General features: G+C 34.3%; 1 protein-coding gene and 1 pseudogene across 10 annotated transcripts in view; both read left to right on the top strand.

Moving 5' to 3' along the window:
- The window catches only part of EPHA5 (EPH receptor A5), a 343,064-nt gene that overhangs the window by 162,593 nt on the left and 152,526 nt on the right, over positions 1–27,945 (top strand). For 4 of the 10 annotated variants that reach the window (XM_006727005.3, XM_006727007.3, XM_006727006.3 and 1 more), the window contains exons 4-5: positions 12,913–13,068; positions 17,120–17,455. The exons of 4 other annotated variants lie outside the window; for them this stretch is intronic. In XM_006727005.3, coding sequence (XP_006727068.2) covers positions 12,913–13,068; positions 17,120–17,455 — 492 coding nt within the window. The remainder of the gene's footprint in view (positions 1–12,912; positions 13,069–17,119; positions 17,456–27,945) is intronic. 2 more of the 10 variants (XM_081812324.1, XM_081812325.1) reach the window with 1 other exon arrangement.
- On the top strand, positions 21,757–21,894 carry LOC115937386 (U2 spliceosomal RNA; annotated as a pseudogene).

Consider the following 27,945-nt stretch of genomic DNA (forward strand, 5'->3'; position numbering starts at 1 on the left):
TTTATTTATTTGACAGAGAGAGAGCACAAGTAGACAGAGTGGTAGACAGAGGGAGAGGGAGAAGCAGGCTCCCTGCTGAGCAGGGAGACCAGTGTGGGGCTTGATCCCAGGACCCTGGGATCATGACCTGAGCTGAAGGCAGACGCTTAACGACTGAGCCACTCAGGCACCCCCCCTTTTTTTTTTTTAGTTTTAATTCTTTCACCAATTGAAGGCATAATATAGGAAAGTACCAGAACATTTACCATTTAAAATTTGAAAGTCATTTAATTCGGAATGCCTGGGTGGCTTAGTCGGTTAAGCATATGCCTTCGGCTCAGGTCATGATCCCAGGGTCCTGGCATCGAGTCCTGCATTGGGTTCCCTGCTCAGCGGGGAGCCTGTTTCTCCCTCTGCCTGCCACTCCCGGTGCTTGGGCACGTGAGCTCTCTCTCTCTCTGACAAATAAAATCTTTAAAAAAAAAAATTAAAGTCATTTAATTTGATTTAACTTAATTTCTATTTTTCTGCTTTTCTAAATTACAAATTCACTGAGTTCTGGATTCATCAGATATATCTGATAGTTCATGCTTCTTAATTTATAAATAATTTAAATTGTGAAAAACTGTTCAAAAGCAACAGTTGTTCATAGGACGGAAATGACATAAAAAGCAACTACACATAATATTTGTTGATGTCAAGATTAACTCTTGCTTAGATAGATAACTTTTGTTTGTATCCATGAAAAAGTAAGGATAATGTTTAAGAGTAGAGAAGGTATAATGCTTAATACAAAAGCATTTTATACTTGGTGCCTCGGTGGCTCAGTTGGTTAAACATCTGCCTTCAGCACAGGTCATGATCCCCAGGTCCTGGGATCAAACCCTGGGTCCAGCTCCCTGCTCGGCAAGAGCCTACTTCTCCCTCTCCCTCAGCCCGCATCCCCCCCACCCTGCTTGTGCTCTCTCTCTCTCTGAAATAAATAAAATATTTAAAAAATATATAAATACTATACCAACTTTTCCTAAATGTTTCAATGTATCCTTTTCAAGTGTCTTTTTAATTTTTTATTTAAATTCAATTAATTAACATATAGTGTATTATTCATTTCGAGGTAGAATTCAGTGATTCATCAGTCTTAATATAACACCTAGTGCTCATTACATCCTGTGCCCTCCTTAATGTCCATCACCTAGTTACCTCATTCCTCCATCCCCCTTCCCCTCCAGCAACAAGTCTATTTCTTTTAACAACAGAAATACTTCCTGCTAACTCTCAAATCTTTATCTAATTAAAAAGTTAATCAAATGGAAAATATGTAACCAAATATCAAAAGTGTTTGCACATGCACATACACTGCCATACATATCCTACACACACTATTATTGAAATGTGCTGATGTGAATAGATTCATATTTATTTGTTTGGGAGAGCAAAATTGCCCAACACTTTAAGTATCTATTGAAACTATAGAGCTATCGGGGCGCCTGGGTGGCTCAGCTGTTAAGCGTCTGCCTTCGGCTCAGGTCATGATCCCAGGGTCCTGGGATCGAGCCCCGCATCGGGCTCCCTGCTCAGCTGGAAGCCAGCTTCTCCCTCTCCCATTCCCCCTGCTTGTGTTCCCTCTCTCACTGTGTCTCTCTCTGTCAAATAAATAAATAAAATCTTTAAAAAAAAAAAAGGAACTATAGAGCTATGAAAAATATCCAATAAAATTTAATAATTAAAATAAAATTTTAAAATTATCTATTACATTTATTAGTGTAGAGGAGTTCAATCCATCAATAACTAAGGGGAAAAATAATCTCTGCTTTTTGAAATATCATGAATTCTATTATCTCCATTAAATATTCATCCTTATATAGATAGGTGGTAGAAGTCTTTCAAGAATTGCTGAAATTATGTGTCTTCCTTTTAATGGATATTCAACTAGATAAATAAAGAGGAAATATTAGGATTTACAACTGTCCACAGTTCAGGGGTCAAGTGTCAGTCCATTCCAAACCACAAGGAGCCTCATGTTTTAGTTACTATATCTTAAGCATGTCCATGTTGCCGAGGTGGAGAAATATATCATCATTTCATTGTAGAATGTTTTCTAAGAATACTCTGCAAGACTCTTGGTATTTAAACTTGTGAAACTAAAATTAGTTTAGTTTAACTATCTTATCTTATGAGACATATCACTCGTCAATTAATAATTGTGAATTAAATATAATTGAATTAATATGCCTTACTTGAGCAAGACAAAGATTCCATCCCAGCTTATATCATAAATTGGTTATATTGATACATATTTTCTTCAGTATGTTTTAAAATTTGAGTATTTTCTAAATTTGCTAGCTATTAGTTATGAAATATTTAAGTTCTAATCTTAGAAGTAAAGCAGGAGGAGATATTGGTACATAATACATTTTTGCTGAATTTAAGGATATTCTGCTCTGTTCTGAACTTTAGGGAAGGTGATAATTTCTTATCTGAACTATGGGAGGGAGGTTAGTATTACAACTGATCATTGACACTACATGATACAGCATTTTTATAAAATATAGAATGTATTTTGTATAAAAGATATAAAAGATACAGATGTAGAAACATTAAAATGTTAAAGTAATACAATCCTCAACAGTTTCTAAAATTACATATCTGTATTTTATTTTTAATTGGATGGAATTGTATTATATATGTTTAGTCTTTTACTGAGGGACCCTGATTTTTTGTCTCTGTACACACATAAGACACACACATGCACACACACGATGCTATTTTTAAATTGTCATTTTGAATGCTTTTTTTAAATGTGTGCATTAATATTAAACATTAAACAATTAATGAAATCTAAATATGTGCCAGACAACGTATAAGCAATTGCTACACATGACTGAGTTATTTAATGGGGTAATAGCATTGAATAAGTTTTAATTATGTATGCATGTCCAGTGTCCAGTACAGTTCATGACACATAAGCCTGGCTAATTACATATATTGAACAAATGAATATGTAAAGGATAAGTAGCAATTAATTTTACTCTTCATTTATAAATATTGTATGAATTATTGGGGCTTCTATCAATATTTGGCAAGCCTAAATTATAAATGTAAATATAAATAGAGATAGAGGTTTAATGTATTTATCAATAGTAGTTTTGTTCTGGAGGAAGTCCTTAAGATGGCAGCAGAGTAGGAGGACCCTAGGCTCCTCTCAGCCCACAAACACAACTAGATAGCTATCAAATCATCCTAAATACTCCAAAAATCTGCCAGAAGACTGACAGAACAAATTCCATAACTAAAGGGAGAGAAGGGGTCATGTGTCATTGAAGAAGGTAGGAAGTGTGGAGACATGGGTTAGAGGAGAAATCGATCACAGCTTCTGCAGAGAGGAGAGAGCTGTGGTCATGGAGAAGGGCAGGCAGAGAGGAGCACACAAGAAGAATGAGCAAAGAGAATGCTTTCCCACAATCATTGGCTTGGAAAACGAGAGGGGCTGAATTTCATGAGTTTTCACAAACAGTGGGACTTAAAACCTAGAATTTTAAAGGTCAGTGGACTTGGCTGGGATAGAGCAAGATGGCCCTGGAGAGAAGACAGGCAAACAACCCAGCAGACAGTATGGAAGCAGCCATCTGAAGAATGCCTGGGGCACCCAGAGGGGAGATTATTCACTCTTCTTGGAGAGGAGAGCATCCCTGAGAGGCAACGTTCACAGAGATACTTCTCCAAGAACAAGGAAGCTGGCCAGCACCATTTCACTGTCCTGCCCTTCAACATAAACACAGAGCCACCACGACTGGGTGGAGGGGGGACAGCACAGTGCTGAGGTTGGTTGCTAACTTGCTTCTACCAAGCCCCATCCCCCTGTGCTCTGGTGAGACTGCCCTTCTCAGTTAAGCTTGCCTCAGTCCCAGTGCAGCAGGCTCCTCCCCTGGAAGGCCAGCACAAACCCTGCCCACTCCATGTCTCCCCCCAACCAGGGAGTTTGGCCAGGCCTCCATTCTGGTGGAGTGGGTGTCAGATCTCATTCCACAAGTAAACCAGAGCACATCTAGTTAAAACTTGTCACATTTGGGTCAGGGACCAAACACTGACCACAGTGGGTAAGGAGAGTCTCTGCAGATGACTGGTCTGAAGAATAGAGCAGCCAAAACACAACAGCAGAGTGCACACAGCACACATGTCCCTGAAGTGCCAAGCCCTGGGTACTACATGAGCTCCTCATAAAGCCTTTCAAGAGCAGGAGACATAACTAGTTTTTCTAACACAAAGAAGAAGGCAGAGACTTAAACAAAATGCCAAGACAGAGGAATTTATCCCAAATGAAAGAACAAGATAAGGCCACAGCCAGAGATCTAAGCGAAATAGATATAAGTAACGTGTCTGGTGGAGAATTTAAACCAGCGTTCATAAGGATACTCACTTGGCTTGAGGAAAAAATAGAAGACTTCAGTGCGACCCTTACCACAGAGATAAAAGAGTTAAAAAAGACTCAGAGATGAAGAATTCAATAAATGAGATTAGAAACAGGCATGATGCAATGAACAGCAAACTGTGAGGAGCAGAGGAATTAATTAGTTACCTAGAAGACAAAATAATGGAAAATAATAAAGCTGAACAGAAGAGAAAATGAAGAATTATGCAACACAAGAATAGACTTAGGAAACTCAGTGGCTCCATCAAATGTAATAACATTTGTATTATAGGAGTCCCTAAAGAGGAGAGAGAAAAGGGAGCAGAAATTTTATTTCAAGAAATAATAGCAGAAAATTTTCCTAATCTGGGGAAAGAAATAACATCCAGATCCAGGAGGCACAGAGAACTGCCCTCAAAATCAAAAAAGCAGGCCAACACCAAGACATATTATTATTTAATTTGCAAAATATAGTGATAAAGAAAAAAATCTTAAAAGGAGCAGGACAAAAGAAGTCCTTAATTTATAAGAGAAAACACATAAGGCTAGCTGGAGATTTCTCAACAGAAACTTGGTAAGCCAAAACGGAGTGCCATGATATGGCTGAATGGGAAAAATCTGCAGCCAAGAATACTCTATCCAGCAAGGCTATCATTCACAATAGAAGAAGAGATGCAAAGGAGAGACCAAAAGTGACAAAGACAAGAAAGGATCTGAGAAAATCTCCAGAAACAATGACAAAACAAGTAATAAAATGGCAATAAATATATATCAATAATTACTTTGAATGTAAATGGACTAAACGCTCCAAACAAAAGACATAGGGTATTACAATTGATAAAAAAAATAAAAATAAAAAAAATAAAAACAAGACCCATCTATATGCTGCCTATAAAAGACTCATTTTATTTATTTATTTATTTTTGAGAGAGAGGGAGTGCCTGCATGTGAACTCATGAGCAGGGGAAGGGCTGAGGGTGAGGGAGAAAGGGAATCTTAGGCAGGCTCCACACTCAGTTTAGAGCCTGACTTGGGGCTTGATCTCATGACCTTAAGATCATGAACTGAGGGGCGCCTGGGTGGCTCAGTCGTTAAGCGTCTGCCTTCTGCTCAGGTCATGATCCCAGGATCCTGGGATCGAGCCCCGCATCAGGCTCCTTGCTCTGCCTGCTTGTGTTCCCTCTCTCACTGTGTCTCTCTCTGTCAAATAAATAAATGAAAATTTAAAAAAAAAGTTTAAAAAAAAAAAAGATCATGAACTGAGCTGAAATCAAGAGGTGGATGCTTAACCAACTGAGCCACCCAGGCACTGTGAGACTCATTTTAGACCTAAAGACACCTGTAGATTGAAAGTGAGGGAGTGGAGAAACATTTATTATGCAAATGGATGTCAAAAGAAAAGTCAGAGTAGCAATACTTATATCAGACAAACTAAACATTTTTTGTTCTTGTACTGTTTTTATCCTGCTTTGATATCATCGTAGTACTGACTTCATGGAACGATTTTGAATAGGTTCCCTGTATTCCATTATTTATAACATTTTGATAAAGAATGTCATTAACCATTTTTTTTTAAATGTTTGGTAGAATCCACCAATGAAACCATGTGGTCTTTGGCTTTTCTGTGCTGAGAGATTTTTGATTCCTCATTCAGCTTTCATGCTTGTTATTGGTCTAAGAAGATTTCCTATTTCTTGGATTCAAGATTCATGATTCAATTGTGGTATCTTGTGCTTTTTTATGAATTATCTGCTTTTTTTCCCTTAAGTTATCTGATTTGTTAGTATATCATTGTTTATGGTAACCTGTTATCATACTATGTACTTTTGTGGTTATCTGTTGTATTGTTTTCCATTTCTCATTTTGTTTTTTAGTCTTCTCTCTTTTTTTCTTAGTTAATGTAGTTAAAGCATTGCCAAATTTATTTTTTTTTAAAACTAATTATTATTTTTAATATTCTGTTATTGTTTATTCTTGTCTCTATTTATTTCTGATTTTTCTTTGTTATTTCCTTCATCTACTAAATTTCAGATAAGTGTCTTCTTTTTCTAGTTCCTTGTAGTGTAATGTGAAGTTGTTTATTTGAAACTTTTTTCTCTTAATATGAGCATTATAGCATAAATTTCACTCTAAAATTTGTTTTTGCCACATCCCATAGGTTTTGGAATATTACATTTTTTTCTTTTGTTTTGAGACATATTTTGATTTGCCATTTGATTTCTTATTTGGCCTATTGGTTGTGCAGTAGTGCATTGTTTAATATTTACATATTAAATATTTAATATTTACATTGTAGATTTCCAGCTTTGTTTATTGTCGATCTTTAGTTTTGTATCATTGTGGTTAGAAAATATACTTGGTATGATTTCAGTTTTCTTAAACTTGTAGTAAGTTTAAGAGGGTCTATTTTGACTGTTTTTATGTGATTTTATGTGATGTCTGTTTTTATGTGATTTAACCAGGGAATTTTTCAGTGTATACTCAAAGAAAATGTGTATTCTATTTTTCTTGAATATCTTTTAGAACCATGTATTCTGAAGTATGCTTCAAGTAAAAAATGGTCTTGTTGCAAAAAAAAAAAAACTTTAACTGAGGGTAGTCATTTAAAATAAAGCTATCAGAGGGGAGGTGGATAGGGGGATGGGTGAAATAGGTGATGGGGATTAAGAGTACGCTTATCATGATGAGCACTGAGTAATGCATAGATGTGTTGAATCATTATATTGTACACCTGAGACTAATATAACACTGTATGTTAACTATAGTGAGATTAAAATACAAATAATTAAAAAAATAGTATTATTTTCTTCTCTGATATTATTTTCTAATATTAAAACCAGCCTTACTACTTTCTACCATTTAAAGTTATATTAAAACTAGCCAGGGATTTTAGATTCTTGAGTAGGCTTTTTGTCCTATTTCTATGTGTAAGCATTCAAGAGATGTTGCTAAATTTTAGAGTTCCTACTTTAAGGTCTATTTTAATGTATCATTGTTTTAACTCATTACCTATTTTTTTATACTGAGCATACATTTTAAGTATAAAGATCTGCTTTCATTTTTAAGTTTTGGTGTAAGTATTAAATTATTTTGTAATTTCCTTATAGTATGTTGCGATATGTTATTTTTCTTAATAAACACATCTTTTAAATTTGGGCTAAACTATCCTGTGGCCACTTCATTTTGAAAGATCTGTTTAAAAAGTAAATTTGACTTTTTTTATATCCTTTGATAATTCACATATAATAGAACTATGGTAAAAATCTTGTCATAGTCATTGTCTGTCATTCCTAATAAAGCATAATTGGATAAATCCAATAACATTTTTGAAGATTAATTATATCTTAAACAAAATAGACAAAAACAGTCTGTACATTTCTATTCCTGTTTCTTTTATATATATATATATATATGTTTTAAAATGATCTGTATATTTTAATTGTAGTGGGGAGAATGATAGTATGCTAAATTACTAAAACAGTATTTTCTACATTTTTTTTTTTCTTGGTGACTATGCTTCTGGATTTTGAACTGTAAAGTGAATTCACTTAGGTATCCCAAGGGTGATGGACCTTTAAGGCTAAAATATTTTGGACAGATTAAAAGTAATTTAATTGATTATAAAAATTTATGGGAAAAACCCTAAATTATGAGGTTAACCAATTTTGGTAATTTTGAGAACTTTTTAAGATTTTCTAATTAGATTAGGCAATATCTTTTCACAAATTTGACAATTGAAATTCATATATTGATGATATGCTTTTTCTGTTTAGATTTTTACAATTATTTTAATAGATTTAATTAACATCCTTGTTTTCTAAGTGATAAATATGAGAGCTGGAATGTTGGTAGTTTTTGCAAAACCTCTAAGGTAGCCAGCGTAGATGTAGGACATATTATTATTTACTTTCCAAGACTTAATATTTAAATAATTTAGCTTCATCAGCTTTTATTAAGTTCCACTATATCATTTACACTCTGAGAAGGACACATTATACTATTTGCACAATAAATACTGATGAATATATACTCAGTACAACAAATTATGCTATGTAATGTATGATGAAAATCAAATGAACCGCTTCCATTCTCTACAATGTTTATATAGTTTCCCAACTCTATATAAAGCAGGTGAGAATTCATACACATAAAATTATGACAAAATTTTTACTATATGTCACAAGACAGATGTTTAATAAATAGTTTGTAGTCTAAAAGGTGTGTAAGGAAAGAATATGTAGCAATGGAGATCATCATAAACATCATGAAAAAGGCTCTTAAAAAGAACCTTTGAAGCGTGGACAGAATAGGAATTATTAAAAACATTTTCCTTCAAAAAAAAAATAGTTTCCTTCCCTCCAAATCAGACTAATGAAACATGTCAACATAGGATGCAGTTTTTGTCTCCAACTCCTTGTTCAACTTAAATGGACTTGCATGATATTTTCTAAATAATTTTTAGGTAATGTACAATTGTCATTTTGAAACAACTTTACTCCAAAAGCTTCCTTTATGTTTAAATGAAACATATCAAGTTTGAGTTTAAAGAAATCTTACTACTCATCTAGATAATTATTTGTTAAACATTGCCATGATTAAAATGCAAAAAGGTCAATTTTGCTTCTTTTGATTATTACTCTTTATTTTCTATCTCCCCAAATATGTTGTAGCTTTAGGGTGTCAAGTACAATTTTTATTTTCTGACCACAATATAAATATTCCTAGCCACAGTGCTTGACAAAAGGAGTGCCCTCAAAAAATAAATACCCAGTGTTTTCCAAATGCATTCAGATTAAATCCAAATTCCTTATCAGGGACTACAATTTTTTTCCCCATAACTTACACTTCTTGTATTTTGGCTGGAATGCTTTTCCTGCAATATTCAGAAGCAGATAAAGGAGTTTCTCAAATGCTGGAAATTATAAGTAGTTTAGTACAGATGGAGATAGTGAGTGTGGGAGGGGATCACATTTGAAGGATTTGTTAGATATTGTGTGGAAACTTGCAGGCTATGCTAGCATTTTGTAGTAAAATTAATTAGAGCTTCCCAAAATGGACATGATCAAATGCTGTTGAGAAGTATGGAAACAAAATGACTGCAATCTTAACAAGAAAAGTTTCAGGGGAGTGGACTGTGCCAATGTATAATTTAAAATAGGAACTTGGGATGCATGTATGGAAAAGTAATTTTAGAAATTGTGTTTTGGAGGGGAACAAAACTGTGGGGTAGCTACAGGGAAAATTGAGATCAAGTGAGATTGATATTTTATTGTTGTTATTATTTGTTTTGTTTTGTTTCACTTTGTTTACATTGAAAAGTTCTGGAAAATTGTATTGGGCTCATGTGAATGACTAAGCGAGAAAGAGAGCCAGACAGACAGAGCAGAGATTGAAGAAAGAGATTGAGAGAGACTGAGCATGTAGAAAGGATATTTGAAATATTACCCTCGGAGAATAGAGATGAGGGTCCTAATTAAAATAAAGATAACTTCCTTTGATAGAATCAAAAACATCTGTGCATTTTAACGGGAAGAAAGGTAGAGAGGGTGGCTACAAGTGTTATAGGTTTGGAGATTTGGTGGTAGGAAAATAAGCAAGTTCCTCTAATGACTTCTATTTTCTCAGCACAGAGACAAATGTAACCAGCTAGGAATCACAAAAGAGCAGAGCTTCTAAGGAGTAAGAAGAGAGAGGAGAAGCTACAAAATAATCATGTTGATGCTGAAAACTAAAGTTAACTAAGGAATAATACTAAGATTGTCTAGCAGCATTGTATGTCCCATTTGGATTTGGGGCCATGATTTGAAGGCAATGAATAATTACTTTTACATGTATATATACATATATATTTTTTTTCTTAGATAACATTGAGTCTACTGCTTTCCTCTGTATATCTCTATTTGGATTTCTTTTGCCACCTCAAATTAAATAACACTTTAATCATTATCTTCCCCCAAACACATTTCATATCAAGCATTCTCTGAGGAAAATGGCTCCTGTAGTTCCTGGGCAGCGAAAGCCAAACACCTTAGAGTCAGTCTTAGGATTTCCCACTCTCACATCTAACCCATTAAATATATCATGAAATCTCGTTGATTTTAACTCAGACGGATCTCCTGAATTCACCTACTCTCATCTATCACCATTGGAACAAGAGTCTTTTCCTGCACCAGTGCAACAGAAGCAAAAGGAACAATTGCCTCCATCCCTGCTCCTCTCCAGCCCATTACCCACACTGCTACACAATGATCTCTCAAACATCATTGTCATCTCAGTATTTCCCTGCTTAAAATTTTGTAATGACCTCAAATAATAAAAACTATGAAGTGTGTCCTGGTGTCCTTTTCCCTGTCTAACTTTATCTCTGCCACTTTAAAATTTTACGATCACCCTTATCAATTCTTTGGTTTGCTCTATCTCCTTATTTGTTCACGTATTTTGGTCCTTTGCAAGGATTTTGCCCCTCTAATGCAGTTTAATGCACTCTAATGCCCCCCTAATGTAAATTGGATAATTTTCCTTTTTAATTTTTTTTAACATATCAGCAGACTCAGCTTCCTAAGGAGGTCATTTTTTGACATCCCAGTCTAAATTAGGTGTCAGTGTTCACTTCCACGCTCTTTCTTTTTTCTAGTGTAGAAATATTTATAATTATTCATGCAGTACTTTTAAGACTCATAAAAGCAGAGCCATGTCTATCTTGTTTACCTCTGTAATCTAGTACTGAGCAAAATTTCTGGGCCACTACACCTGCTGAAAGCGTTTTGTTGAACTCCTGACCAGAAAGATACATATATCTACTTTTACTTACATTTATATTACTTTCTGCTTCCAAAATTTCCATGGAGGGTTAATAAGTGTTACATACGATATCAAAATAAGTTTTTAGGTTAAAAGGCATTAAATAAAAGAGCTGACTTTTGTTTCATAAATGATCGTTGAATTCCAAATATGCAGAATTGTGGATTGACACTTCATGTCTTTGAAAGTAAATAGTGTTTAAAGTGAGAATGGTTTTACTGAAGAGGATAAAAGAAGAAAAAATGTATAACTTAGCTAAGAATGGTATTGGGTGCTACAGCAATCCTATTATAAGAAAAATAATATTTTAAATCTTTTCCTAATCATTTAGCTACAAGAATGTCCCTAATACTATCAAAAAGCTCTTCTTATCTTTCAAATACCTTCACATTCTCTCTGAATTTATAAGAACATTAAGGCTTTGCTATCACTATAATTAGATCTACTGAAAAAGTACCTTCTCATTTTTGTCAATTCCTGATTATTCATGGTGATGGCAGAAAGCCTTTGCATGGATTACTAAAACCCCAAATCATTTATAGCACATGAAAATTAGCCCAAATTCATTGTCTATCAAAAATTTCTGTTGAAATACAAGTTCACCTTTGAACTTTAGCAAATTTCCATTGATGCTTGAATAAATGTTCTTAAGTGTATGTACTGAGTTTTGAAAATAGAAAAAAATATATATGGCTGATTAGTTTTATGTAATCTAAACCCTAAAAAGTAATCAAACCAATGGTTTGGTGTCTTTGATTGGCCCATAGAGGGAAACTGCAATGAAAGTTTGGCTTTACTAGCCATTGAGAAGAAAGAAAGATACAAAAGATTAGGGAATGAGCATCATAAAAAGATTTATTTTGTTAGCACTTACTTGACCACTAACAGAAATGTTAACAAAAATATCCAGAGAACATATTCTGTATGTGATTCTGAATAGTTCAGTTACAATCTTCATGCCATGTCATTCATTCATTTATGCATTACAAGATAATTTATGATCACCTACTGTGGTCAAACACTGTGATAAATATTATGAATGCAAAATTGAACAAGACACAGTTTCTAGCCTTTATGGATCATTACAATATGTACAGTATAAGTATGAATGATATTAGAATAGATGCTTGTTGAGTCAAATAAAAGTTCTAAAATGGAATAAAATGTAAAATAAATGCCTAACATCTGACTCCCCCTGAAATCAATATAATGTGAATGATACACCAGCTCATCCATGCATTCTTCCAAATCCAACAAAATTTGTGAAGCTTTTAACACCTACCAATTAATTTATTAATTCAATAACAAAATTTTGAGCACCTACTATGTACCCTACCATTCTATGAGCATAGGGAAAAATTATTTCTTCAACAAAAGTTGTGTTGATAACACCATAAATGAAAATTACACTCAAAGCACTACTTCAGTTTTAAATACATATAGGTATTTACCTTTTATAATATAATTTCTTATAAGCTCCCACAACATAAAAATCACTAAAATACACACAGTCCAGACATGTTTAATTTAAATACTTAAATATTTGATTATCTGAATGATAGCCTGGCATTTATGATTCAGAAGCTTATGAAACATTTTTGAAATTAATGGCAATATTGTGTTATATGTAATCTGTGTATAGTAGTCAAAATAATGACATTATTCACAAAGCAAACAATGCATCTGTTCCAGGGAAAAGCTTAGTCTCTTATTTCTTTTGACAGTGTGCAGACCTGGGTTCTTCAAAGCCTCACCTCACAACCAGAGCTGCAGCAAATGTCCACCTCACAGTTATACCCATGAGGAAGCTTCAACCTCTTGTGTCTGTGAAAAGGATTATTTCAGGAGGGAGTCTGATCCACCCACAATGGCATGCACAAGTAAGGAACCCAACCAATATTTGGTGATGCTAACTTTCACCACTTTGAAGAAAGAACCTGATGGAGAGCCTGTTACATCCTATTACCATTTCCCCTAAAACAGGCATAATGTTTAATCTTCCAAAATAGTTTTTTAAACCAGATCTTGATTTTCTTAAGTAAGCATTGAAAAGTTGGAGTCTCTTTTATTACTCATTGTTAGAAGCATTCATTTTCCCTAATTTCAAATTCAACATCGGAGACAGATAAGGAATTTTTTCTTTTATTTTGTAATTTCTTTTAGTGTTCATGACAGCTAAACATGACTCTGATAAACCCATTTTCCTTTTCACCGTAAACTTTTTTTTCATTCTTCGTCTTCTCCCGAGCCAGGCTTTTGATCACATAAACATGTAATAAACAGTACTTTTGCCTTTTTTTTTTTTTTTTACTTAATTTGCCCCACAAAACGACAAAGGCCAGTTAGAAGGTCATTTATGAAAGAAGACAGGAAACACTTCAAGAGCATGGAGTACTGGGGGTTGGCAAATCAGATTTACGAGTCAAATAGAAAACTAAGCCTTTAGCTAAGACTTCTAAGCAGTTGTCATATTTCTTATAAGTGAGTGTCCTTAACTATTATTAATTATATGATCCCATAATCATATAATTAGAATGATGAAGAGTAAACATTTAATTCCAACATTTGCAGTGGAAGCATCCGCATCCATCAATGTTTTTGGGTGTTTTTGTTTTTCTAGTGTTCCACATATTTCTGAGAAGGAAATGCATTTATGTATTTGTTTGCTTGATAAAAATACTTTCGTAAGTTGTCCACATTCACAGTCTCTATGGCAAATCAAACAAAAACTCAAAATGGAAGGGAAGAAAGTGTATCTCCTCTCCTCATAAGATTCAGTATCCATGACCTTGCCTTGTTTTATTATTTTTGATCCTAGCAGCTGCAGTTGCTCTAAAAGATGATGACCAAAATTTTTGAAATCTAGTATTCATTCTAGTATGAAATATAAACAGACATACAATTCCTTTAATCAAATGACAACAAACTGAAGTTTTATCTGAATTTCAGCATCTGAATTTCATAGTGTCAGTGAGACATATTTTCATAATTTCTCAAATCATTGATATTAATTAGCTGTACATTGCTAAAGATCATTCTTTTATCACAAGACTGATCATTTTATGGGTTAGATGATTACTAATTATAAACACTTCTTTTTCAAATAAGTAAAATGACATTATTATATACACTTTTGGGAGGATGCATTTGAGTAGAGGAGACATAAACTATGATTGCATGTGATATGTTTTGGTTACAGTTGAGATTATTTTAATTATCAGAGCAAAAGAATGCCCAGAGAGTAAAAAGGAAATGTGGCCAGACAATAAAGTGGTAAATTAGGGAGAGAAAACCATATCTTGAATTATCTCTTAAATTTCATTTATTTTTTAATAGTTATTTTCTTCAAGTGGTCCAGCCATGATCTTTCTCTTTTTCAGCGTAAAAGTGAGTCTCCCTTTCTGTAAGTTCATTAGGTTTGGGGTGAGGGAAAGACTGTGCTCTGGTGGCAGGGACTGCTTAGTCCTCTTACAGGACTTGGGGTTTCAAATTTTCTGTTTCCAGGTGTGCGAATTTCTAACACTGTGTTTCAAAAGAATTTGTATGCATTTGTCGAAAACACTACTGGGACTTGTGTAGAAAATCTTTCTAATATATAATCTGCGGGTGTGTGTGTTCCGTTTTTAGTTGCATTCGTAGCAGCACAAATACTGCATATGATCCCCTTGCATGGATGGCTTGATTGATGTTCACATGTTCACATGAAAGTCTGGAATTTTGCTTTCCGTTGGCTCTTTGGAATTAAATTTATGGTTCCAACTGCTTTTAATAATTTTGATGTATATATGTATAAATATATAAATATATAACATATGTTTATATAATATATAATGTATATATTATAAATATATAAATCTGGAAAATAGAATGTTATAAACTCACAGGAAAAGAAAAAAAGATTCTGGTGAATCTGCTTCAATGAGGGGTGCTTCTCTTAGCTCTGTTTTGGTTCATATTTCACATCTCAGCAAGGCAGTGGAATTTCATTAGGTTATTTTTTAAGTGCATGTCAATCTGAACCTCTACTTTTTACTTCTACTTTAGGACTTCAATTGAATTTGAGTTTTATTTTGACATTTAAAGACATATACTTCCCCCTCAAATGTTTGAGGGGCTGTTAGTAGAGAGTCAGAAGAAAAGGAAGAGTCAGACTCTGATTTTTTTTTTCATTTTTACAGATTTAGAGAAAAGATGTTAATTTGGTTATATTTCAGATGTCAGGAAGAAAAAAGTTTGATGTCTTCCTGAACTAGACATATTTCAAGTATATTTTACCTTTTTCTCAGAAGTAAACCTGTAACATTTTGATCTCAAATGACATTTTCTCCATAACTTTCCACTATTAAATAAGCTAAAGTTTATAGTAAAAAAATAATACTTGTGTATTTCCATCTTAAGTAACTGCTTTATATTGAAGTGTGTGAGGTTGTATGTATGGAAGATTCACAGGGTTCAATCAGAAATATAGTTGAGCTGGGGATTATTTTGCCAAAAATGGTAACTCTTAGGTTATGAGGTCCTTTAATTTAAATGACAATTTGTAAATACCAGGTGGATTTTTTATCACTTTTAAATTTCAACAGCCATGGCTCAATAAATGTTAGGTAGAAATTAATATTAATCTCTATATTTAAAACAACAGATATTAAAAGAACTAAGATATGTCCTTCCAAGTAGCTTAATTTATGCTTATAAACCATTCAACGACCACCATAGTCCATTCTATTCCCTGTCAGGAAGTTTTACGTATTAAGTCTGAAACAAATATAAATGTATTTTTTTGGGGGGGAACATGTGACCATATAACATTAACAACTGATTGAAGTTATAACTCTAAATACCTGAAAATCAACTATAGAGACAGACATTATGCGATTCCTTTTTTAAAAGACTTTATTTTTTTTAGAGCAGTTTTAGGTTCACAGCAAAATTTAAAGACACAGAGACTTCCCATATACCCCATGCCTACATACATAAAGCCTCCCCCTTTATCAGTCCCCGCCAGAGTGGTATACAATTGTCACAACTGATACGGAATTAATTTTAGTTCTCTTTAGTAAGCTAATTATTCGTTTCAGAAATAAAGTAATATACAAATGGATATTGTTTATTATTTATATATAAATTTGTTCTGCTGATCCTTTAAGATCTGAACACCTTAATTCTTACTCTTATAGTGTTTTTGAGAGTTATTTTTAAAATAAATTTCTGATTTCCAATTAAGTAAAATTCACAACTTGCAGAGCCACAGTATTAAAACAGTATCAAAGTAAGTGAGTTTCATTACACATTGCAATGTCCAACTACTTAAATTCTAGTTTCTTCTTGACATATGAGGAAGATTTCAAATGCTGTTGGTGATTTATCTGTGGATATGCAATTCATTTTGAGGTAAGCTCAGGCTATTTTACTTGCTGCAGAATTTGTAGTCAAGAGCCACACTGACAAATCCTATTTTCACTTGTGCTCATTGCTTAGTAAATCCTTCATGTGTACTTCCTAGGTTTCTGGGACAGATCTCAATAAGGAAGTAATCAGTTCAATCCCCAAGGAGAATTTTTCCTTGGACTTGTCAAAGGACTTACCACTTTTTGAATATATAATTTTTTTATCTAACATTTTTACATACATAGTTGTACTCCATAATTCTTTGCATGTACACTAAGCAAAACGTATGTTTTAACTAAACAAGTGGTTATAACAATGCCAAGATAAGTTATTTCTATAGGGTATAAATCCCGCTATTGTCCCAACAAAACTATAACAAGATTTTCCAAAGATTATTACAAATTGATGATTCTTGCATTCGCCCTATTTAAAAGATTGATTACAAATCTATTTTTTTTTCTTCAGACCAGGGATTTGTATAGTAAACAATGCCTAATTTTATCATCTTAAAATATGTTTTTCTCACTTTACTTTGCAAACCAGGACCCCCCTCAGCTCCTCGGAATGCCATCTCAAATGTTAATGAAACTAGTGTCTTTCTGGAATGGATTCCTCCTGCTGACACTGGTGGAAGGAAAGATGTATCATATTATATTGCATGCAAGAAGTGCAACTCCCATGCAGGTGTGTGTGAGGAGTGTGGCGGTCATGTCAGGTACCTCCCCCGGCAAATCGGCCTGAAAAACACCTCTGTCATGATGGTGGATCTGCTCGCTCACACAAACTATACCTTTGAGATTGAGGCAGTGAATGGAGTGTCCGACTTGAGCCCAGGAGCCCGACAGTATGTGTCTGTAAATGTAACCACAAATCAAGCAGGTAAGTGTGATGTCCAGCCAAATCATGTACCTTAGGCCGAGCTCTGTCAATTATCTCCATAGCTAAGTGAGGGCTGAACTGCGTGAGATCTTCCCATAAATCACAAGGTTAGGACTTAAAGTAGACCTTATCTCAAAATGCTTTATTTAGTTTTAAACAAATAAAAGCTAAGGCTTTCTTAGCAGACTCATACATGGACAGGGAAATAAAAATATGTTTCAATTGAATTTTTTTATTAAAAAGACGTTTCTGGCTCAAATTCATTTGTAGCAAAAATTTTTACCTCAAATTTCACACATGCAATTATGATAACTCAAATCTACATATTTTGTTGTTTTGTTTACATCATTTTTTTGTTTATTTCATTAATTTAGCAGATAATCAGGCAGGTTCTATTTGCTTGTTTATTTGTTTGTTTGGCATCACAGCTGAATTTTCTTTGCACATTGAAATAGGCTTTTCTCATTATTTCTATTATTATTATAAAAATGTACAAAACAAATTTTTCTTTGATAATCCATTTATCAAAGTTAGAATAGCTGAACTATACATGAAAACACATTTATGTTCCATATGAAGATCTTGGAATTACTAGGGAGTAATTATTAAGGAGCAGGGAATACAGTTCTGCTTGAGCACTGATTCCCCCCCTAGTTTCCACTCAGATACGCAATTTCAAGTACATCAACATAGAGGACTTCTTTTCTGGTAAAATGAAAAACAAAGATAGTCTATGATTAAATTAATAATTCAACTTATTATGTGACAAAAATCATTCAAAGCCCATGGGCAATTTATGACTTGTTTTTGTCAACAACAGGTGTGTGGGTAGGATGAGACATTAAATGTAACTTCCCTCTATTCCCTGGCCACAGCTCTCAGTCCATGGGCATAAACTTGTCACACTTTTTAGTACCTCAGCTGGAATTTTTTTCAGTGAGGACATTCTTGCCAGCGTATTCACAATGAAATAGGATGTGTTTGACTGAATCGAATTGGACATACATTAGTGTAAGTTTGTAGATTGTAGAATGACTGGGTTGACAAGAGAATGCTGTTGGTAACCACGTCTCGGCCAAAATAATTTGAATTATATTGAATGTGTCAGGTAAATCAAATCATTACCTCTTGAGAATAAGAAAATGCATACAGTTGAGTTCATAGTTTCTTCTGATTGATTAAACCAAGGGAAATATTCAAGAGCAGCCTGGATGATATGAAAGTAATTGAGCAATTCACTAAGAATCATTCTAAATACTCTAGAGATTCTTATCCATGTTGAATAGATGTCCACTTTTTTTATTCCATGAGAGAAAACATTGCACACATATATGCCATTTCCCTAAGTGAATCCTTTATATTTCTCTCCATTTGCTCCCTAACCTAAGGTAGAACTAATAGAAGTGTTTAAGAGCTGGGTAGGAATACTGGAAATTAAGTTTTCCTTCACTCTAGACTCAGCAGCTGCTGATACTGGTATATGTTGATATTCTATCATAGTATCTAGTCACAAGTGTTCAGTAAATGTGAACTGCCTTCCCACATCAAAAAATGCTGGTTTTATAACATGTGATTTCAAGCTTCTCATGCAACATCTTTCAACTTTACTTGATTCCGTGTATGAGTCTTCCATTAATATATTGAAAACATATTGAACAATCACTGAGTTGTATTCCTCAGGGAGAACAATTTCTAGCTTGCATAACCTCAGCTTACTTGAATGATATTTCTCTGACGAGCTAGGTATAGGAAATGACTGTACACTTTTAAAGTGATATACTTAAAAAATATTTGCTCCAGTTGTCTTTGACTTGCTAGTCTGTTCAGACTGCAAAGTGTGCTTTTTGATGTATAAATACCTTAAATGCCATGAAAGAATAATTTTCATCCAGCTGTTCAAGGCACAGCTATCATATAAAATAAACATTTGTATTCGGAGCAGACATTTTGGTTGCTACTTTTTCCAAGTTCTCAGGATACACATACTGTAAAAGCTTTGCAAACATAAAAAAAAAAAATCAAAACAAGAAGAGATTTTTCTTAGTATCTGACCATTCCAGACAAACTAAGTCTCAATTTTCACAAAAATTGCTAACTTCAAGTAGCTCTTAAGATGTCTTATATTTAATGTCACAATTGCTGCATATTTACCAAGTACCAACATTATGGAAAATGGGCTGTAGTAGTTACTTTTTAATATTTGAATATTTTTAAGCACTAAATTGAAGCAAATTATTTGTGCTGTATTGTTTTTTATATAAAATTTCAGCAGATTTTAACTTCAGTATCAATCTTTTTTTAAGGAGGGTTTTTTGAGAAATGCATTTCTTTCGTAATAGATTCATTTATTTTGGCATTTTCGGATTTATTTTCTGTGACATCAACACAGTGTGTTGTTGACTAAAAAAAAAAGCCAACCTAAAATAGATTAATACATGTTTTATTCAGTGTCTTAATGAGGACTATAGCCCAGGAGACAGTACTTTAAATTGCTCTGAAGAACTCCTCCAAAGCATGTCAGTTTACAGAGGATTATATGCAAAAAGGGAAAAGGGTATCCATCCTTGCAAGCAGTTCTCCATTGTATAGTGTGCGTCCCAAGGTACAATTCGTTTGGTTGCAGAAGTTAAGGTTTACTGATTTCCACGTAGGCGTGTGAAAGAGCCTTATGTCGTCTTAATATATTCTGTTTCTATCATATCGTATTATTCAAAAAATTACTGGCCTGCATCTGCTTAACTGGTTTTCTGGTTCTTCTTGTTTTTGGTTTCTCATTGAGGTCACTTGAGATGGTCACAGAAGTTTGACATCAGTCATCTATTGCAGTTTTAGTGCACAGTCTGAACTGTCCAGATTCAAAATGATATTTTAAAGTACAAGAAGAAAAACTAGCAATTTTTTTCAAGATGAGAATCTTTCGTTAAGCTAGGAACTGAAATTGATTAGGTAACCCTAGCTGATTGGTCTATAAAAGTAAATAATGATTTTGTGCTGAAGATAGTGATTAAATGATAAATTTATGGATGTTTATACAGTATTTAAAACACTTTCTCAGTCATTATATTATTATGAAGTCTAGCACCTTGTTCTTGCGAGAAGTTGTCTAAATTCAAATGGTACTTTTTTACATGTAATTTAATAGTAAAGTCAAAATATAAAGTTTTGGGGCACCTGGCTGTTTCAGTTGATGGAGTATGTGATTCTTGATCTCAGGGTTGTGAGTTTGAGCCCCATGTTGGGTGTAGAGATTACTTAAAAAACAAAACAAAACAAAACAAAACCCCAAATATGAAGTTTTAAGAAAAGTTTTAAGAATACTAGAATTAGTTGGACTTTAGGGTCCTTGTAAAATGCAGCAAATAGTACTGAGGTTGACAGGAAAGCATTGTAAAATTGTGAGGATTTTCATGGTCAAGAAAAATAAAAACATCTGAAAGGGGAAAAAATGAGGGAAAAAAAGTAATTTACAGGAAGATAAATGCTGTCTGTGGAGGAAGGGAAAATGATAGGAAAATACAATGGAAATATGTTAATTATGTAGAAAACTCTTAACAAATAGGTTGCAAAGTGGATAAAATGATGAAAATGCAAACCATGAATTTTTTCAATTATTAAACTTAGAAAAGGGATACTGAGTGAGTTCCTCCAGCTTCCTAGTGACCTTGTGTGCTTTATGCAATGCATTCTTTCAAAAAGTTGAATTACACATGATAATCTTTCCTTTTAAAAAAAGTATTTAGATTATTTACATAACAACATTTCTGTTGTTCTTCTGTTTTATTTATCTAAAATATCTATTGGATAGTTAGGTGGATAGATGGATGAATGGATAGATAGAGAGAGATCAACACATAGTATGAAAATTAAAATTCTATTAAAAGCGAATTTTTTTTAAGTTTCGTTATCCACTCACAAAACAGTGTGCATTACCATATTTTTCTATAAACATATTCTTAAAGTTTTTATTTTAAAATAATTCTGCCCTAGGCATACTCTATCAAATGCTGAAATTTAAAGGTTTTTAAATATATACAAATGTATATTTTATCCCAAGAAAGAATAAGCTCATTCTAACCAAAAACAAACAAACAAACAAAACCCTAAACTACTAATATTTTAATATGCAAAGGTACAGAATTCCAATTCTGAGGTAAAATAGACCAACTTCGTTTTGAATTAATCTTAGGCTCTTGGATTCTATCTTCAGAGGGTTTGGTTGACATGATATGAGTTGCAAAATGCAGCAAACATTTTGGAGGGGATGTCCCAACCTGTCCCAGAGTATCAGAAATATCACTAAGATTGCTTCTCGGCCTTTTGGCTAAGATCAAGTGTAGAAATATCATTAAGAAAGATGCCCCTATATTTTGATGGTTTTTATTTCTTGGTTCTTGCAAAGGTGTCTGGGGTACATGATAATCCCATTCCATCAAATATTTTCAGTTTGATGCCATTCATGTAGTCGACCAGCATGGTACATCTTAGGATATTGAGATGATCAGGGTTCCCTGAGGACTGAATTATGCTGTAGAGCAGGAAATTTAAGAGAATGCTGAAACAAGATGGTGAAAGTACATTGTCGCTCTTGACAAGGTGGCAACAAATGTTTTCTGTGGTTTCTGTGTATTGAGATGTTAAAAAAGTTGATTGTCACGATTAGACCATTACTAAACAATGGTGAAGATATTTTTTGATTTTCATCAGCTGAGAGACCATATTGGCTGTGTTTGTAATCACCACCTGATTAAATGCATAGTTTGGCAAAATTAGTTTGTCTTCTACTCAGACTAAACAAGTCATTTAAAGATCATAACCTCCACTCTTTATTCCTCCATATTTTTTATGGTGGCACTAATTTCTTCATTCCCCCACAGATACCATAAAGATTTGTGCTTACTCTTTTGGTAGGATGGAGATACTTTAATTTGGCCATTACTATAGTTTTACAGATTTTACTTCATGGGCCTCAGAGACAGAGGTTTCTTCCAGATGCAAGGTAAATCTTCCAACTATATACCAATGACCTGGTGAAAGAATCAAAAGCTAGGATGAAGAAGGCATCACTATGCCAATTGTAATATGGGCTCAGAACAACATCTCATTCATCACCTTACCCCCATAATGTCCACTCAGATCAGTGTTTCTTAGTGGTATTTGGAATCCACAGGGATTAATACTAGCCCAGACACAGTATTCAATAACCAGTGAAAGATCTGGGCATTTACCCCTTCCCCCTGCCCTTTTATTTAGAAATGGTCAGAAATATAGAGTATAGAGAAGCTAAAAGGCAGATGTACAGTGTTAATAGATGTTGCTATTGCACAATCCTTCTTTAAAGGCAATCACCTTTCTCTTCATTTAAGGGACTATGGGGTAAATACAGATCTTCCTGGATTTATGATCAATCTAAGTCAAAGATGCATTTAATACACCCAACCTGCCAAACATCAGAGTTTAGCTTAGCCTACCTTAAGTGTGCTCAGAAATCAACATTAGCCTACAGTTGGGCAAAATCATCTAACACAAAACCTATTTTATAATAAAGTGTTAAATAACTCATGTGATTTCTTGACTACTGTACTAATAGTGACAATCAGGAGGTTGCCCAGGCACAGAATGGTTTTAAGTGCTGTTGTTTACCCTCATGACTTCGTGGCTGACGGAGCTGCGGCTTGCTGCCCAGCTTCATGAAAGAGTATCATACTACAAATCACTAGCCCAGGTAAAGATCACAATTCTAAGTAAGGTTTCTATTGAATGTGTCTCACATTTACAACATTATAAAGTCAAAAACAATTGTAAGTTGGACCATCTTAAGTCAGGGACCATGTTTAAACTAACTCAGGTTTGGGAACTGGTAAGATCCCATGACTAAATTTTGATTTGTAATTCTCAGACCTTCATGTCTTATTTATTTATTTATTTATTTATTTATTTATTTGTTTATTTATTTATTTATTTTTAAAGATTTTATTTATTTATTTGACAGAGAGGCACAGCGAGAGAGGGAACACAGGCAGGGGGAGTGGGAGAGAGAGAAGCAGGCTTCCCGCGGAGCAGGGAGCCCCATGGGGGGCTTAATCCTAGGACCCTGGGATCATGACCTGAGCCGAAGGCAGATGCTTAACGACTAAGCCTCCCAGGTGCCCCTTTTTCTTTTTTTAAGATTTTATTTGAGAGAGGCACAGCGAGAGAGGGAACACAGGCAGGGGGAGTGGGAGAGAGAGAGAGAAGCAGGCTTCCCGCGGAGCAGGGAGCCCGATGTGGGGCTCGATCCCAGGACCCCGAGATCATGACCTGAGCCGAAAGCAGACGCTTAACGACTGAGCCACCCAGGCATCCCTGACCTTCATGTCTTTAGTGGCACAAATCAAATGGCCCATAATTTTGGTCTTTGAAGCCAGAGTACTAGACTTTTTGCCATCCAAATCCTGCTGCCCATTATGAAATTTATGCCTACCCCTTCTAATAGAAAGTGCTACTATTTGACCTTTTCCACAACTGAACCCTAAAGAAACCAAAAATTATTTCGCTGCAGCTTCAACTTCTGTGTTCTCAAGTATAGATAACAGAAAATATAGAGATTTTGTTTATGATTGTGGCACTGCCATGAATTTATTTCTTATCATCATGAAAAGAAAATGTCTCTTGGGGCGCCTGGTTGGCTCAGTTGGTTAAACGACTGCCTTCGGCTCAGGTCATGATCCTGGAGTCCCGGGATCGAGCCCCGCATAGGGGTCCCTGCTTGGCGGGGAGTCTGCTTCTCCCTCTGACCCTCCCCCCTCTCATGCTCTCTCTATCTCCTTCTCTCTCTCAAATAAATAAATAAAATCTTTAAAAAAAAAAAAGAAAATGTCTCTTGAAGATGTGGTAGTTTCATAGGTCTTAAAATATAAATCCATTTTAGCACTTACATTTCAGCAGGTCATTTAATTCCTTCTTCTACATTAAAACAAGGAATTCCTGGTGTGCCTGGGTGGCTCAGTTGGTTAAGCGACTGCCTTCAGCTCAGGTCGTGATCCTGGAGTCCCCGGATCGAGTCCCGCATCGGGCTACCTGCTCGGCGGGGAGTCTGCTTCTCCCTCTAACCCTCCCCCCTCTCTAGCTCTCTCTATCTCCTTCTCTCTCAAATAAATAAATAAAATCTTAAAAAAAAACAAAAAAACAAGGAATTCCTAGTTTTAGAACTTTATTTTAACTTTGGCCACCTTTCAGTCCAGATTTTGGTCAACAGATTGAAGAAACATTTAGCACTTGTGCCAGTGACCTGGAGAAGCACATTGAATCCAGAATCTCTAATCATGCATTTATACTAGCTTGAATTAAATTGTTTCCAACTCTTACACATGTGAGAAACTCATAAAATCCATTTTTCCACACATTTCTTATGCTTTGGCAAATTTAAGTTACAGAATCTTGTGAGTCTTATATCCAAGAAACTTCTTGCCCCCAATATTGACTAGATAACTGGCTTTCAAGAAAATATTGGTATTCTGAGTTCAGATGGAGTAATAGGTTTGGGCAGGAAGAGAATTGCTTCCATCTATCAGTTAACAATCTTAGATAAGGTATGGGCTTGGTAATGAAGACGTGAAGAAACCAGTTGCTCAGTGAAGTGTGGAACAACTGAATCCAGTAGCAAGAGAGACTCAGTAAATTTTAGAAGTTGAGAATATTCTGAGTTATCTGAATTCTTCCACATATCTGTATTCCAATGTTCAGGATTTCACTTTTTCTTCCAGTAAGTGGTCTCATTTTCTCATAAGGCAATGCAATAAGTTCAATCATTTTTACAATTCTGGAATTCTATGAAATAAGATTTGGATTTTGATGTGCAGCTCTGTTATCTCACTTGAGTTAGAGGACTTTTGGCAGGGAGACTCTCTGATGATCTCAATATGACTTGAGCTGAAAATTTAAATTTTAAGCTTCTTATTTCTTTAAATTCTGCAGTGCACTTGGATACAGCCAATTCTTTCCATATTTCATCTATTTCTCATACTTTTATAATACTAAAACAGGTGGAATTTGGTCACCCAAAATATTACCTTCCAGAAGCCCTTTTTTTTGAGGGGACCTCAGGTGATGAAACACGCCGTTACATACCAGGCATTGTTAGATTACCACCCCTGAATACTAAATAGGTCCTTGCTACATTGAAATACAACTAAGGCAAGGCACAGGGTCTATATTCCCATTCCCTTAAAGACTGTTGCCTGAAACATTTCTCTTTGGGGAACAAGTTTTGTTTTTAATGTCTGTTTTCTTAGTTGCAAACAAAATCTGCTCTGGTTGGCTTAAACAGAAAAGGTCTTTAATACAGGATATTAAGTGGCTCATACAGTCATGGAGAAGAATAGATTCAGAGACTGGAGGCTATGTTTCTAGAAGAAATGCTCGATACTCTACACCTGAATTGGCCTGATGAAGGGAAACATTACCACTGTAGCCGTGAAGCAGTGAATGGCAGACACTCGACTTTACTGAAATTGATAGCACCACTAGCAACATTGCTCTTGCAGAGTCTCAGACCTGTACTGAAAAATCTTCAGTATTGTCACCAGAAAATATTCATATTTTACTATCATCATCACTGGAAGAAAGCAAAAAAAATGAGAACTTCATGAAGAACTGGGTATCTTAAGTTGCCTATTTGAATCAATACCTTGCCTGGGCAAGTCTGATGGATCTCGAGCTATATACCTGCATCCTAGCAGAAAATGAGCCTGGATTTTTTTGAGTTCTGATTTCTGTGTCCTTCTTTCCTTTCTTTCTTCCTTCATTCTTTCTTTCCTCCTTTGTTTCGTTCTATCTTTCCTTCATTATATATATTTGTATTTCAGGTGTTGAGGGTGAGTTAATAAGATGCCTCACCTCTTGGCACATTACCATCTTTGAACTATGCAAAGCTTTTACCTGTTTTTTATACTTTCTTATGCACCACTTTTGTCTCAAATCCATTTGTCATTTCCTACACAAAAGAGATTTTTTATACGCAGTGGGTTTTTTTGTTGTTGTTGTTCATAAGTATTCCTATCAAATGTTTATTTCATATTGCATATGCATGTTTTTAATGTAATTTAATGGTTGTATTAAATATCTCATTCTGTCTACTAATTTTTCACCATAATCTAAATATTTTGTAGATCTACTCATGTTGCTTTTGGCCATCAGATGTGCTGCTTGTAACTGCCATACATTCACTATACTTTCCATATCAGCTCACCCAATAACAGAGATCCAGATTCTCTGCACAGTTTGTGAGCATTCTTTTTTCATTTTAAAGTCCTAATAGAGCGAATTGCATTCAGTATACACAAGTTCTCTTTTAGAAAAAAGAAAATAACAAGGGAAATAAACAAACAAAAAATAGGAAAACAACAAAACTAGTAGACCACATTTTCACTTCTTTTCCCATTTCCCTACATAATACACCTAATATAGGTTTATTGTCTTCAAAATGAAACACACAGAGTGGAAACTGTGTGTGTGTGTGTGTGTGTGTGTGTCTGTCTGAATCTATTGCACAGAGTAGTAAATAAATATTTTGGTTAAGTTTCTAGACTGTGGAACCAAAGTTTCTGGTTTCCATAATGTCTTTGCCACTTACTAGCTGTGTGACATGGGTAAGTTAATTAGACCTCCAAGATACTAAATAATAGCATCTATGACATAAGACGGTTGTGAGAATTAAATGAGTTAATATCTGTAAAACAATTAGTGCAATGCCTAGCATGTAATAAGGCATTAATAAATGTTATATAATAGCATTTAAGAAACTTTTTGCTAATATTCTAAATAGTGTCAGTCCGTGGAAGAAATTATGGGATAAATAGGTTTTAGACTTTATGAGTATTAAATAGACAAACTCAATGGTGAGGTAAGATACAAGGAAAAAAATTGAAAAGAAAAAGCAAATATATAAAACCACTAATTATACAGGTAACAAACATAACTGCTTCAAGCTTAGAGGAGTAAAGCAAAAATACTATTTTCCAATGGTGACTCTATCTTCAATGATTTCTTAAAACACTGAGTTTTATATTAGCATTGAAGTTTTTCTAATTTTGATAGAAATATCCAGAGCAATAACATAAAGAAACAAGAGAATAAAAACATCAAAGCAAGAGCAAAAATGGGGAAAATACCTTGTAAATAAATAAATAAATAAAAATAAATCAGAATGAAAGCTCATTAGAAAAAAACAAAACTAGAATGACAAAAAACCCCAAACAAAAAAGAAAATAGGTAATACTTTTTATTTGAATCAAAATATATTTGGAAGAAATAATAATTTTGTTAACTACATAATTTTTGTGTGTGGATTGACATTAATTTTGGTCAATTATTTAAGTTTCGAAGGAAAGGTACCTAAGAGACAAATGTTTAATTACATTGGCCTCACGCCGATGCTTCTGTGACCAATTACTGGTATTATGGCTACCAACGAAAAACTTCTAATTTTGCCAACTGAAGCTTCCCATTTACAT

The sequence above is a fragment of the Leptonychotes weddellii genome, chromosome 2 (assembly GCF_054177405.1).
Source record: "Leptonychotes weddellii isolate Sample4059 chromosome 2, ASM5417740v2, whole genome shotgun sequence".
Classification (NCBI taxonomy): Eukaryota; Metazoa; Chordata; class Mammalia; order Carnivora; family Phocidae; genus Leptonychotes; species Leptonychotes weddellii.